This window comes from Dipodomys spectabilis, unplaced genomic scaffold, assembly GCF_019054845.1.
Source record: "Dipodomys spectabilis isolate Male_0828 unplaced genomic scaffold, ASM1905484v1 ptg000157l, whole genome shotgun sequence".
In the NCBI taxonomy this organism is placed as follows: Eukaryota; Metazoa; Chordata; class Mammalia; order Rodentia; family Heteromyidae; genus Dipodomys; species Dipodomys spectabilis.
Window position 1 is genome coordinate 20,295,100 of NW_024870834.1, and position 15,039 is coordinate 20,310,138.

Genomic DNA, 15,039 nt, shown 5'->3' on the forward strand with positions numbered 1-15,039 from the left:
ATTTTTTTCTGAAAAAAATGTTCTGTGTGAGCAAATGCTTCAAAGACGATGAGATGAGGATGAAGTTGTGGAATTTAATAAAAAAAAAAAAGAGATAGTAAATTCTACTTCTTTTCTCTTTTGTGCCAGTTACTGAGGCTTGAAACTCAGTGCCTAAGTGCTGTCCTTGAACTTTTGTGCTCAAGGTTAGTACCACCTGAGCTATAGCTCCATTTCTAGCATTTTGGTAGTTAACTGGAGATAAGAATCTCACAGACTTTTCTACCTGGGTTCGCTTTGAACCATGAACCTCAGATCTCAGCATCCTGAGGAGCTAGGATTACAAGCATGAGCCACTGGCATCTGGCTATTTCTTTTCTTAGGTATTCAACTAGATAGTTTTCCTGTTCTATTTTTCAAATTATTCTTGGAGTAAGTATAGTTTATTATATGCTACAAAGAGCTGAAAAGAGCAACTATTCTGTCCCAAATACATCTAGATGTTATATTACTCTAGAAGGAATTACAGGTTTATGCTTAGAACAATCTTGGCTTCAGCTTGGGCTTCACTTTTTAACTGCATTTTAATTATATATGCTATCAAATTCCAGTATTCAAGAATGAACAGAGACAAAGAGCTGGATACAAGTATCTTTTTTTTTTGTATGGTCGTAGGGCCTGAACTCTGGGCCTGAGCTCTGTCCTTCAGCTCTTCAGCTCAAGGCTAGTGCTTTACCACTTGAGCCACAGCGCCACTTCTGGCTTTTTTCTTTTTGCTTATATGGTACTGAGGAATCGAACCCAGGGCCTCAGGCATGCAAGGCAAGCACTCTACCATTGAGCCAACTTCCCAGCCCACTGGATACAGGTATCTTATTACCTGTAAATCCTAGCTGCTCAAGATCTGGGGAATCCAGGTTTTTGTTTTTTTTGTCAGTTATCGGGCTTGAACTCTGGGCCTGGGCGCTGTCCCTCAGTTCTTCAGCTCAAGGCGAGCGTTCTACCACTTGAGCTATAGCGCCACTTCCGGTTTTCTGGTGGTTTATTGGAGATAGGAGTCTCAGGGTCTCTCCTGCCCGGGCTGGCTTTGAACCGCGATCCTCAGATCTCAGCCTCCTGAGTAGCTAGGATTACAGGCGTGAGCCACCAGGGCCCGGCTGGGGATCCAGGTTTAAATGCAGTCCAGAGAGAAAAGTCCATGAGACTCCATCTCCAAAATAACCAGGAAAACGCTGGACTTGAGAGCATGATTCAAGTGGTAATGATAGAGTATCAGCCAAACAAGCAAGTTGAGTGAGAGCATGAGGACATGAGGTCATGCATGTGCATGTGTGGACACACACACACACATACATACACACACACAAAGGCAAGAAAGTAGGGTACCGTTATACATCTTCATATATTCATCTGGGTTTGATGATTAAGCTTTCAAATGAGGAGAACAAATATGATCAATATACATTATATGTATGTATGAAAACAGAATAACCCATTAAAACTATAAAAAATGGGAGGAGATAGAATAATGAAGAAATGGATATGATCAAAGTACATTATGTATATGTATAGAAATACCATATTGAGACCCCTCCTTGTACAATTAATATACACTATTAAAAAGAAAAAAAATCCTTAGTAACGGTGATAAAAAGCACCCTTAGACCCAAGACTAAAAATCAAGTGACCTTTTTGTTGTTGTTGTTGGTCGTGGGTCATAGATCTTGAACTCAAGGCCTGGACTGTCCTTGAGTACTTCTGCTCAAGACTAGTCTTCTACCATTTTGAGCCACAGCACAATTTCTGGTTTTCTGGTGGTTAACTGGAAATAAGAGTCTCACAGGGACTTTTCTGCCCAGGCATGCTTTGAGCCCCAATCCTCAGATCTCAGCCTCCAGAGTATCTAGGATTATAGGCATGAGCCACCAATGCCCAGCTCAAGTGATCTTTATTTTTCTCCTTTGATACTGATATACTCTGTAACTTCTCTTACTCATTTTCTGAGACTCTAACAAGAAAGCAAACTCTAGGCTGGGTTCCACCTAATAAGTCCTAGACCCTGAGTTGAAACTCAAGTACCAGACTTAAGGATTACATCTTTTTTTCCTTTTTACCGGTCCTGGAGCTTGAACTCTGGGCCTTGGCTTTTTTTGCTCAAGGCTAGAATTCTACCACTTGAGCCACAGCACCACCTTTGGCTTTTCCAGAGAGATAGGGTCTCATGGACTTCCCTGCCCAGGCTGGCTAGAACTATGGTCCTCAGATCTCAACCTCCCGAGTAGCTAGGATTACAGGCATGAGCTACTAGTACCTGGCTTAAGGGTTACATCAAAATACTATAATTATTATTTTGAATAGCTTTGAATGATTCAATGAAGTTACTGTATAAAATAAAATTGTGCAATGTTCAGAAAAATTTTAAAACAGATTTTGTCCAATTAGGTTCACATAAAATGTTACTGTAATCGACTGAAAGTACCATATAGCATTGAGACAAAGGAATCAAATTTTTATAGAGTTCTAGCAACAACCTCATACTTTATTTCTATTCCTACTGAAGCCTTTCTTAAGTAAAGTAACAACTGAACCAAAATTGCCCAAGGGTTGCACGTACCTGTGTGTATGCGCCGGTGGTTCTTCAGATTTCCAGCTGTAGTGAACTGCTTACCACAGCCAGATTCAGGGCACATAAAGGGCTTTTCCCCATTGTGTGTCCTCATGTGTACTTTTAGTCTCTGTAGCACATAGAAGCTTTTTCCACAACCTTCTGCAGGGCAGATGAAGGAGCGGTCATTTCTGCAAAAATAATCATATAAGCAAGAATACCTACAAATATTCAAGCTTCTTCTTTTTATTCTCAAGGCAGACAGTAGATTCCAAACCTGGGCATATCAAAATATCCTAAAGTTTGTTAAAATAACAGATGATCCTCGCCACATACTTCGCAGGTTTAAAGTAGGGTCTACACTTATATGTAATTTAGGTTCTAAAAAAAAAAATCCTGTTTTATAATGAGATTTAAGAATACTTCATCACAACACATTTAGCAGTCAAATGCCATAAATTGTTATGAAAAATAGGGCAAATCACACAATGCTAGTGTTTCTATTAAAAACAACAATAAAACATGACAGTAGACATATGGAACACACCGGAAATCCCAAGATTCTGGAGGCTGAAGTGGGAGACTCATTTAAACCTAGGAGTTAAAGACCCTCCTGGGAAATAAAAGCAAGATCCCATTCCCTCAATTCCAAGAACAGTCATCCTCACTACTCAAGAAGAGTTCATGGCTGGTTGCAGGTGGCTCATGCCTGTAATCCTACCTACTCAGGAGGCTGAGATTTGAGGATCATGGTTCAAAGCCAGCCCAGGTGGGGAAATTCTGTGAGACTCTTCAATTAACCACCAGGAAACCAGAAAGGATGCTGGGTCTCAAAGTGATAGGGTACTAGCCTTGAGCAAAAGAGCTCTGCCCCACAACCAACAATAAATAAATAAATAAGTGGGTTACTAGAATAATTTTTGTCCAAGCTGGACTGGATAAAAGAGATATCCTATCCCAAAATATAATGAAAGCAAAAAGGGATGGAAATGAGGCTCAGGTGGTAGAGCCCCTGCCTGGCAAGCTCAAGGCCCTGAGTTCAAACCTCAGTTAAACTAAAAAGACAAAAACAAAGAATACAACCAGAGGGAGTCCTTGTTTTCCTTTGTCAATTTGGAAAACAAATTTCTCTGAAAGCCTCAAAGTTTTTATGAGATCTCAGATTCGCTTACCGATGAGTTTTGAGGTGGTACTTAAAGTGAGCTGGCCAAACAAATGTCCGGCCACAGCCTTCAACTGTACACTTGAGCTTCTTTTCCACTTGAGGAAGGGGCCCAGAGTCTTTGGGTTGCCCATCTCCAGAACCAAGGTGGACATTTTCTCCTGTAACAGAGTCACATTTATAATCCAAGGAAGGACCCTTCTTAGAAAGTTGAAATTCAAAAATAAAACACATATTCACTCAGTGATCATTAACCAGGTACCTATTTTCCCCAGGTCCCTTCTGTAATTGTTTAAAAATAAATATGATCATAGTCTATGCTCTGTCCCCTATTCCAAGCATTTACCAACAGCTAACATGTTTTATTTTACAAGATTAGGGTTCTTGGATAAATGTAGGAAATAATCAAAATGGTTTCCTATCAGAAATATCAAAAAGCAGAATTAAACATGCACTGCACAAATTGGTAGGGAAACAGGTAGATCAACACTCAGACTAAGATGCTTTGGAGATGACTTTAAAGTCCTGGGCAAGGGGGTAGGGGTGGGGAGGGTGGGTGGGAGATGAGAAGGGATGGGAAGGGGAAACAAAGGAGGAAGCAACAATGCTTGATAAGAAACATACTCATTATCTTGCCCATGTAATTGTAACCCCTCTGTATGGTATTTTCACAATTAAAAAAAAAAAAAGGCCTGGGCAAAAAAGCATGTATTTTTAGGGGCTGGGAAGGTAGCTCAGTGGTAGAGTGCTTGCCTCACATGCATGAGGCCCTGGGTTCGACGCCTCAGCAACACATAAGCAGAAAAAACCGAAAGTGGCACCATGGCTCAAGTGGTAGAGCACTAGCTTTGAGTTGAAGACCTGAGGGACAGCGCCCAGACTCAGAGTTCAGGCCCCACAACCGCAACAACCATCACCACCACCACCACCACCAAAAAGCATGTATTTTAAGTAGCCATTCTGGCTTAGTGTGAGCTAACAACAGAATTCTATCACAGATGGCAATTCTTACATTTCCATCTTTTGAAGTCAATTTGGCTGTTTCTTATTCTGGAAAATGAGAACAATCTTCTCATTTTCTAAATCACCCCTTTTTAGTTATGAAACATTTAAAAATACACTTTAACATTAAAAATAGACTTTAACATTTCTAACATTTAAAAGAGAAGTTAGATAATGCCTTTTAGTGTTTTGTTCAACAGAATAAAGATGAGAAAAGCTAAACACTGCCTCTATTAAATTTAAGCAAAATCAGCTGATCAAAAATTTGTATAAATTCCAGGTTAATAGGTAGAACTTCATAGTTGGAGTAATTCTAGCACACAGGAGGCTGAGGTAGAAGAACTGTGAGTGTAAGTCAGCCTGGGCTACCTAGGGAGACTTTGTCATAAATATACATCGATATCATCATAAAACAGAGTATCAGCCGGGCGTTGGTGGCTCACGCCTGTAATCCTAGCTACTCAGGAGGCTGAGATCTGAGGATCGCGGTTCAAAGCCAGCCCGGGCAAGAAAGACTGTGAGACTCCTATCTCCAATAAACCACCAGAAAACCGGAAGTGGCGCTGTAGCTCAAGTGGTAGAGCGCTCGCCTTGAGCTGAAGAGCTGAGGGACAGCGCCCAGGCCCAGAGTTCAAGCCCCACGACCGACAAAAATAAAAAATAAAAAAATAAAACAGAGTATGTAAAGTAAGAAAGCACTAAAAAATGTACAGATGAAACAAGACTGGCTCTAACTTGATAACTGCTGAAGCCATGGAATGGATGAGAATTCATTATACTGTTCTCTATACATTTACATATGTTTGAAGTTTTGTGTAAAAAACTGACAAAAAGGAAAAATATTTCTTTTGGGAAAGGGAGTGAGTGGGGGGGCACAGAAATGGAGGAACTAAGGGTAAACAAATACTCACTAGACATTATGCTGAAAATTAACTACATAACTTGTGGGTGAAGACAGAAGGGAAAAGCTGGGAACAAGAATGTACTCATTACCTGATTTATGGAACTGTAACCCCTCTGAACATCACCCTTATAATAACAATGAAAAAATAAAATTAAAAGAAAGGGAAAAACAGCACAAATATAAGGATGATTTTCCATTATAAACAAAAGAACCAGGCATGATGATGGTTTATACTTGTAATCACAGCATGGTAGGAGGCTAACGCAGCAGGATCATAGGCTCAAGGCTAATCTAAGAAACTTGTTTCCAACTAAAGCAAATATTAAAAAAAAAAAATGGCTGGACACTGGTAGCTCATGCCTGTAATCCTAGATACAAAGGAGACTGAGATCTGAGGACCATAGTTCAGAGCCAGCCTGGGTAGGAAAGTCCATGAAACTCTTATCTCCAACTAGTCATCAAAAAAGCCAGAAGTGGAGCTGTAGTTTAAGTGGTAGAGCACTATCCTTAGCAAAATAAATCTCAGCTACAGCACCCAATGCCCAAGGTCAAGCCCCAGAACTACAACCAAAAAATAGTAATAATAAAATAAAGCAAAAAAGAGGGCTGGGAATGATATCTCAGTGATAAAGTTCTTGCTATTCTGTGGGAGACTCTTACATTCAATTCCTAGTATTAGGAAGAAGTAGTTTTCTTTTTTACTAAAAATGCATCACAATGTCAAAATCATCTCGCTACATGTAAATCATCTCACTACATGTAACAGTAGATTAATATATTTCATCTTACTTAAGAAACGTAGGCAAAACCATAAAATTTTCAAAAAGAATTTTATAATATCAAATGTCAACTGATCCTCTAAAGTTAGAAATAAAAAAGCTGGGGCTGGAAAGGTGGCTCAGTGGTAGAGTGCTTGCCTTGCATGAATGAGGCCCTGGGTTCGATTCCACAGCACCACATAAGCAGAAAAAGCCAGAAGTGGCCCTGTGGCTCAAGTGGTAGAGCGCTAGCCTTGAGCTAAAGGGCTGAGGGACAGCACCCAGGCCCAGAGTTCAAGCCCTACAACCGACAAATAAATAAATAAATAAGCTTTTAGGGAATCAGTAGGAAAAGAGTATTGTATTTTTGGCTTATGTCTGAGCTCATTTTCTTTTCAGGAACACAAGGTAGATTTTATATTAGGAAGGTATTATATTTTGAGAGTAAGACAGATATTTACACAATGCTTGGCTGACTATAAAGCATATGTCAAATCACTGAGATTGAATCTCATTTAATCTTTGTAACAATTGATCTTTAAGTTCTTTTTTTTTGGGGGGGGGGGGGGGGGTTGGGTCGTGAGGCTTGAACTCTAGGCCTAGGAGCTGGCCCTCAGCTCTTCAGCTCAAGGCTAGCGCTCTACCACTTGAGCCACAGCGCCACTTCCGGTTTTTTCTTTTTTGTTATGTGGTGCTGAGGAATCGAACCCAGGGCCTCAGGCATGCAAGGCAAGCACTCTACCACTGAGCCACCTTCCCAGCCCCTGATCTTTATGTTCTAATGAGAAAACTGAAGCAAAGAAATATTAAACTGGGGTTAGCAATGTAGCTTAGTGGTGGAGTGCTTGCCTAGCATGCATGAAGTCATGGGTTCTATTCCTCAGCACCACATAAACAGAAAAGGCCAGAAGTGGCACTGTGGCTCAAGTGGTAGAGTACTAGCCTTGAGCACAGAAATACTCAGGGACAGAGCCCAGACGCTGAGTTCAAGCCCCAGAACAGGATCAAGACAGGTAACTGGTAAATGAAAGTGTAATGTTTGGATCCCAGACTTTAGATTTTTTTTTTCTTTTTTTTGCCAGTCCTAGGGCTTGAACTCAGAGCCTGGATACTGTCCCTGAGCTTCTTTTGCTCAAGGCTAGTGCTCTACCACCTGAGCCACAACACTACTTCTGTTTCCTTTTCTGTTTATGTGGTACTGAGGAATTGAACCCAGGGCTTCAAGCATGCCAGGAAAGCACTCTAACCCTAAGCCACAATCCCAGCCCAGACTTCAGAATTCTAAATTCCAGGTTCCCACTCTACAGTTTTTGTTCTACTGCAATATTTTGAATATTTAAAGAATATTTGAGTTCTCTATGAGAAATATTTTAGTTTTTTATTTTCACCTCAATGATAATTCTAAAATAAAATAATGGGGTTACTGTGTGCCAGCAGTTCATGCCTGTAATACTAGCATCTCAGAAAGCTGAGATCTAAGGATCTGGTTCGAAGCCAGCCCAGGTAAGAAAGTCTGTGAGACTCATATCTCCAACTAACCAGCAAAAAAAACAGAAGTGGAGGTATAGTTCAAGTGGCAACCTTGAGCAACAAAACCTAAAGGACAAAGTGCCTCGTCCTCAAGTTCAACCCCTCAGTACTGAGGAAAGGGGGAAGAATATAAGCAGCACACTAGATTATGGAATCATGGCATGGAAACAGCTATGTACTGACATAGTATTTCCTAGAGGCATCACTCTAAAGGTAGAGTACCTGTCTAGCAAAGCTCTGAGTTCAAATTCTAGTACTGTCAAACATCATAAGCTCGACAGTGATAATGTTGAAATATGTAGTCCTATCTTAATAGCTACAAATTAATGAAAAAATACAAAAGAAAATATGAAACAAAAAATACTAGCCAAGCACTGGTAGCTCCAGCCTCATGTCTGTAATTTGAGCTACTCAAGAGGCTTAGATCTGAGGATGAGTATTCAAAGCCAGACCAGCAGGCAAAGAAGTCCATGAGACTATCTAGCCTTAAGCAGAAAAGCTCAGGGACAATGCCTAGGTCCTGAGTTCAAGACCCATGACCAGAAAAAAAAAAACAGCCAGTGTTAAAACAGGGCTGGAGACATAGCTCAACAGTAGCACACTTGCCTAGCAAGCTTCCGGCCCTGGAGTACCTCAACACCATCAAAAAAGAATATTAGGCTGGGAATGTGGCTTAGTGGTAAGGTGCTTGCCTAGCACGCATGAAGCCCTGGGTTAAATTCCTTAGTACCACACAAACAGAAAAAGCTGGAAGTTGCACTGTGGCTCAAGTGGTAGAGTGTTAGCCTTGAGCAAAAGAAGCTCAGAGACAGTGCCCAGGCTCTGAGTTCAAGCCCCAAGACTAGCCAAAAAAAAGTATTAATAGAGTGAGTGTTACATAAGCAAAGGTTTGACATTGAAGTAGTCTGAAACAAATACTGTAACTAAGTTTTTGATGCAGTAGATGTGTGATATTATTTCTAAGTTGTTAGGTGATGCTCATGATTGATACTCTGAAAATTACTGGAATAGAGAAAAGCGGCCCACAGACAGAACAGGCATGCTAAATTGCAAACAGCACAAAGGTCATCATAATTAAGAAAAAAGCTGCCATGGGTAGTAATTTATTTCAGCAAAGCATTATCTTATTATTTATTAATATTAAAATGGTTTAGTATTAGCTAACATTAACTTCATTTGTTTTTATAGTTTGTTGTTTTGGACATGCTGGAGCTTGAACTCAGAGCCTGGGCATTGTCCCTGAGCTTCTATTGCTCAAAGTTAGCACTCTACCACTTGATCCATAGCCAGCTTTTTCTGTTTATGTGGTATTGAGGAATTGAACCCAAGGCTTCATGCATGCTAGGTAAGCACTCTTCCACTAAGTCACATTCCAAGCCCATTTTTTTTTTTGGTCCGGTCGTGGGGCCTGGACTCTGGGCTTGGGCACTGTCCCTCAGCTCTTCAGTTCAAGGCTAGTGCTCTACCACTTGAGCCACAGAGCCACTTCTGGTTTTTTCTTTTTTGCTTATGTGGTGCTAAGGAATTGAACCCAGGGTCTCATGCAGGCACTCTACCACTGAGCCACCTTCCCAGCCCTCCCAGCACGTTTTTATAGTTTTATTATTGCTATATGCAGTAATTTAGTTTCAGCAAAATGTCATTTTAATATTAATTTCATTTTGTTTCATAGTTTTATGTTTTTAATTGATAATACTGTTTTAATTTCATAATTATCTGAGTTCTAACTATTAGGTCTATAAAGAATTTTTGTTTTAGCCGGGCGCCAGTGGCTCAAACCTATAATCCTAGTTACTCAGAAGGCTGAGATCTAAGGACTGGGTTTCAAAGCCAGCCTGGGCAGGAATGTTCATGAGATGTTAACCACCAGCAAACCAGAAGTGGTGTTGTGGCTCAAGTGGTAGAGCACTCGCCTGGAGCTGAAGAGCTGAAGGATAGTGACCAGGTCCAGAGTTTAAGACCCATGACCAATAAACAAACAAACAAAAAAGTTCTTTTTACATATTTGAAGAATATTATGATAAAAACGAGGACATGTATTTAGAGGCATATTTAATGCAGACTAAATGCAACTCAATTTTTTTTTTTCATTGCAAAAGTGTTCATTCAGGTGGCCGGGTATTGGTGGCTCATGCCTGTAATCCTAGCTACTCAGGAGGCTGAGATCTTAGGATCGCACTTCCAAGCCAGCCCAGGCAGGAAAGTTTGTCAAACTCTTCTCTAATTAACCACCAGAAAATCAAAAGTGACACTGTGGCTCAAGTGGTAAAATGCTTGCCTTGAGCTGAAGAGCTTAGGGACAGTGCCCATACCCAGAGTTCAAACCCCACAACTGACCAAAAAAAACCCCCAAAAGTGTTCAAGTATTCTAGCTTGAGTCATTTGTTAAGAGTTTAAACCTGTTCTTGCCAGCTACTGGATGAGCATATGTTCATGTAATGAGCTTTATTTTTTTTTTTGTCGGTCATGGTCTTGAACTCTGGGCTGGGTGCTGTCCCTCAGCTCTTAAGCTGAGGGCAAGCGCTTTACCACTTGAGCCACAGAGCAATTCTGGTTTTCTGGTCTTTTATTGGAGATTAGAGTCTCACAGACTTTCCTGCCCAGGCTGGCTTTGAACCCCAATCCTTAGATCTCAAACTCCGAGTAGTAGGATTATAGGTGTGAGCCATTGGTGCCCGGCTGTAATGAGCTTTTAAATAAAGAATAAAAAGGAAAAAAATTTCAAGATATCCTCAAGATTTTTTCCTTTAAAAAGTGCTCTAATATTAAAGTTGAGAGCTAAAAATAATTCTGTTGATTTTGTACACAAGTTTGGCACAGCCATGTTATTTTACAGAAAAAAGACAAACAATTTATACATTTCTAGCCTTCTCACCAATAAAGTAATTTGGATTATATACAATTCAAAATATGTTCACTAACAAAATATGGTCACAATTTCTGCATAGAATACTAGAAAGGAAAATGCTATAGGAGTCTCACCATTGCTGCTGGTTTTTGCATTCTTTGCCAGTTGTGCACGAGTAGCAGCAATCAAACTGTCATGGGCCAACTCCTGAACCCGGAGAAACCATGGAATGCTACTGTCCGTGCTCTCATTGGAGAGGAAATCATTCCCTGAGTCTTCTGCCTCATCCTGTACAAATACTAAGTGCTCAGCTGAAGAGCCCAGACCTGGAAGAAACAGGAGATAAGTAAAAGTTAACTAACAATTCTTTCATTTGTCTTGGTGCAGAAACATTGTGTCCTGAATTAGCTATTTCAGATCTTTGTTTTTCTCCCCCAAGTTTCTTTTAGATTATTCGGCTACCATTCTTCTACTCTCATCTCACAAGCTCTTGTTTCCGAGGCAAAGGTGTATCCGAATACTACTCTTTTGCCAGTCCTGGGGCTTGAACTCTGGGCCTGGGGACTATCCCTGAGCTTCTGGCCTTTTCTGTTTATGTGGTACTGAGGAATCGAACCCAGGGCTTCACACATGCTAGGGAAGTAGTTCAGATTACTAAATCACATTCCCAGCCCCACAATCCTATTCTTCAGTCATCCCTTTATTATGTTCTCTCCCATCTGCAACCAGATTTTCCGTACAGCCTTTAACTGAGTCCTAGCTCTAGTTTTTCCCATCTTATTGTTTGTGGTACTGGGATTTAATTGAGGTTTGATCTCAGAGATTCCAGCTTCTTAGGCATCAACTTGAGGCACTCTCCAGCCCTGTCCATGTTTTTTTTGTTTGTTTTTAGGTCTAGTCGTGGGGCCTGAACTCTGGGCCTGGGCACTGTCCCTCAGCTCTTCAGCTCAAGGCTAGTGCTCTACCACTTGAGCCACAGCACCACTTCCGGCTTTTTTCTTTTTGATTATGTGGTGCTGAGGAATCGAACCCAGGGCCTCATGCATGCAAGGCAAGCGCTCTACCACTGAGCCACCTTCCCAGCCCTGTTTGTTTTGTTTTTTAATGTTAGTCCTGGCACTTGAACTCAGAACCTAGAAATTGTCTCTGAGTTTTTCTGTTCAAGGCTGATGCTCTACCACTTAAGCCACAGCTCCACTTCTGGCTTTCTGGTGTTTAATTGGAGATAAGAGTCTCATGACTTTCTTGACTGAGCTGCCTTTGAACAGATCTCCAATCGCAGCCTCTTGGCTACAGGTGTGAGTCACCAGTGCATCACTATTTTTAAAATAGAAAATCAACTATTTTTCTAGCTATTATCTTTTTTACTCCCTCACTTTTTTCCTTCCTTCCTTCCTTTTCTTTTTCTTAGTCATGGAGCTTGAACTCTGGGCCTGGGTGCTGTTCCTGAGCTCTTCAGCTAAAGGCGAGCACTCTACCATTTAAGCCATAGCACCACTTCCAGTTTTCTGGTGGTTAATTGGAGATAAGAGTCTCAAGGAGGGCTGGGAAGGTGGCTCAGTGGTAGAGCGCTTGCCTTGCATGCATGAGGCCCTGGGTTCGATTCCTCAGCACCACATAAGCAAAAAGAAAAAAGCCGGAAGTGGTGCTGTGGCTCAAGTGGTAGAGCGCTAGCCTTGAGCTGAAGAGCTGAGGGACAGCGCCCAGGCCCAGAGTTCAGGCTCCACAACTGGACCCCAAAAAAAAAAAAAAAGAGTCTCAAGGACTTTCCTGCCTAGGCTGGCTTTGAACCATGATCCTCAGATCTCAGCCTCCTGAGTAGCTAGGATTACAGGCATGAGCCACCAGTGCCCTGCTGTATTCACTTTCTTAATATCTATTTCAACCTAACTTCTACCTTTACCATCCCTATAACAATTTTTTTGTTAAGATCAACAGTTACATGTCATCTCTGTAGCCCACCCTGTAGTATTTGGAATGAGTTAGTATCTTTGCTTCCTTAAAGATTTTCTTCCTTTGTCTTCCTATCTACCTTGCCCAGTTCTCTCCGTCACCTTCCAGCTGATCCTTTTCATTCTTCTGTTGTTTTTCCTCCATACTTGCCTTTTTTCTGTTTGCTTCAAACTTCCTTTGAATGAAAGAATCCATACTCACTCATTTTCTGCATGCTGCTAGCTACCAGACCTCTTTTACAATTCTGGATTCGTCTTTCTAATTGTCTAAAGAATATTTCCTTCTGAATATTCCTCCAAAATCTCAACATCAACAGACACAAATCATTCTTCCTCTGGGACTTGTTCTTTCTGTGCTTACTACCTAAGCAAATAGTACATAATTTCCTAAACAATAAATACTTCAGTTACCAGGTGTGTGGAGATAGCTGTCTATAATCCCAGCCCCTGAGAGGCTCAAGCAGGAATATTACATCAAGATTCAACTGAGCTATAGAGCAAGACTTTGTTTCAAAAGCAAAGATAAAAAGAAAAAAAAGGTTAATCATTCTAGACTCTACACATTCAATTGATTCATCACCAGACCACACCAATTCCCCAAAATAATAAAGCTTCTTTTAATTTTAAGTACAAGTGAGTTAAATATGTCTCATTCTCAATTCTATTTCTTTTCTTTTACCAATCCTGGCGCTTGAACTCAGGGCCTGGGCACTGTCCCTGGGCTTCTTTTGCTCAAGGCTAGCACTCTACCACTTGAGCCACAGCACCACTTCCAGCTTTTCTGTTTATGTGGTATTGAGGAATTAAACCCAAGGCTCCATGCATGCTAGGCAAGCACTCTACCAGTAAGCCACACTCCCAGGCCTCAATTATTTTTTTTAAGAATGTGAATTTTAAAAAAGAATAAAGAATACCTGCTCTTGTTAGGTTAAGAAGAATAAAAGAAGTGCTATCACTTGGTTGTAGATCTTGCAATAAGCTAGGAGAGTCTGGAGTGGACAAAAACTCCGGGGACTTTTGTACAGTGTGAGCCCTTGTCTCCTCTCCGTCTGGCCCCACATTCACCTGAAGACTTCTCAATACAGCCGAGGAAGTTACCTCCTTGGAGGAGTTAGTATGACTTGTAGTATCATCTAGTAAAGGGAAAATACCACAGCTATATATAGTTGCCATCTCCAAGGATCTCAACATTTTGATACATAGACTTAAAAAACCATGTGACATCCCTTAGCATCTTACCACCCTTACAGGAGCAGACAGCAGTCTCAATTTGCAAATAAAAAAATTGTCTCAGAGAAGAACAGAGATAGCCTTGAAGTTCTTTAAAGGTAGTTGCCAAAATGTGATGACACTGGGCCTAACTAATAACCAACCATTCCTATTTGGATTATTTCATAAATTAGTCCTCTTTAAAGCCAGAAAAGTACTTTTCCTTTTTTTTTCCCCCCTTGTCTGTCATGGAGTTTGAACTCAGGGCTGGACACTGCCCCTAAGCTTTTTTACTCAAGGCTAGAGTTCTACCACTTTAAGCTACATGACAACTTTTGGTTTTCTAGTAGTCAATTGGAAATAAGTCTCACAGACTTTCCTGCTCTGGCTGGCTGTCAACTATGAACTTCAGATCTCATCCTACTAAGTAGTTAGAATTACAAGCATGAGCCTCTGACACCCAGCCAGTACTTTGTCCTTTAAAAATAGATCTATACAATAAATACTCAGTAATAGAATCTAAATGTTGTTATTTTCTTGCAGTGAAACCCTACTCTTTTAACTTTTTTCTTTTCTTTTCTTGGCTTGAACTCAAGGCCAAGTCACTGTTCATTACTCAAGGCAGCTGATGTTCTGCCACTTGAGCCATAGCTCCACTTGTGGCTTTTGGTGAATAATTGGAGTCTCAGACTTTCTTGCCTGGGCTAGCAGACCTGCAATCCAAGATCAGCTCAGATTAGAGGTGTGAGCTACCAGCACTGAGCTAGTACAATGCATCTTGTTCAGTATCGCCTACTCCATCTCTCCCCTTCATCTATCTCAACTCCACCCACCTATCCCCCCTCAAGTTACCTAGTTCCATTTTCACATATGTACAATGAGTATTATAACTATACTCACCCACCGTTCCTCTCTTCATTCATCCATTCCCCAACATTTCAAATTTTAACCAAGGGTAAGAACATGAAAAATTCATAAAAAATGTCCTTGCTAATAATCAAATGTGAGTCCCTCTTCCATCCAAACCTAATCTCACCAACTATTTCCCCTGGAACCACCTTACCAATTATGTAGTATCTCTTTTTGTTTT

The 15,039-nt window shown here is 40.8% G+C and overlaps 1 protein-coding gene across 4 annotated transcripts in view; it reads right to left on the reverse strand.

Annotated features, from left to right (window-relative positions):
• Znf410 (zinc finger protein 410) overlaps positions 1–15,039 on the reverse strand; it is a 37,771-nt gene that overhangs the window by 12,497 nt on the left and 10,235 nt on the right. For 2 of the 4 annotated variants that reach the window (XM_042692459.1, XM_042692458.1), the window contains exons 4-7: positions 13,655–13,873; positions 10,923–11,114; positions 3,757–3,907; positions 2,594–2,775 (exon numbers count right to left, since the gene is read on the reverse strand). In XM_042692459.1, coding sequence (XP_042548393.1) covers positions 2,594–2,775; positions 3,757–3,907; positions 10,923–11,114; positions 13,655–13,873 — 744 coding nt within the window. Of the gene's footprint in view, positions 1–2,593; positions 2,776–3,756; positions 3,908–10,922; positions 11,115–13,654; positions 13,874–15,039 lie in introns of those variants that run through there. The other 2 variants (XM_042692460.1, XM_042692461.1) reach the window with 2 other exon arrangements.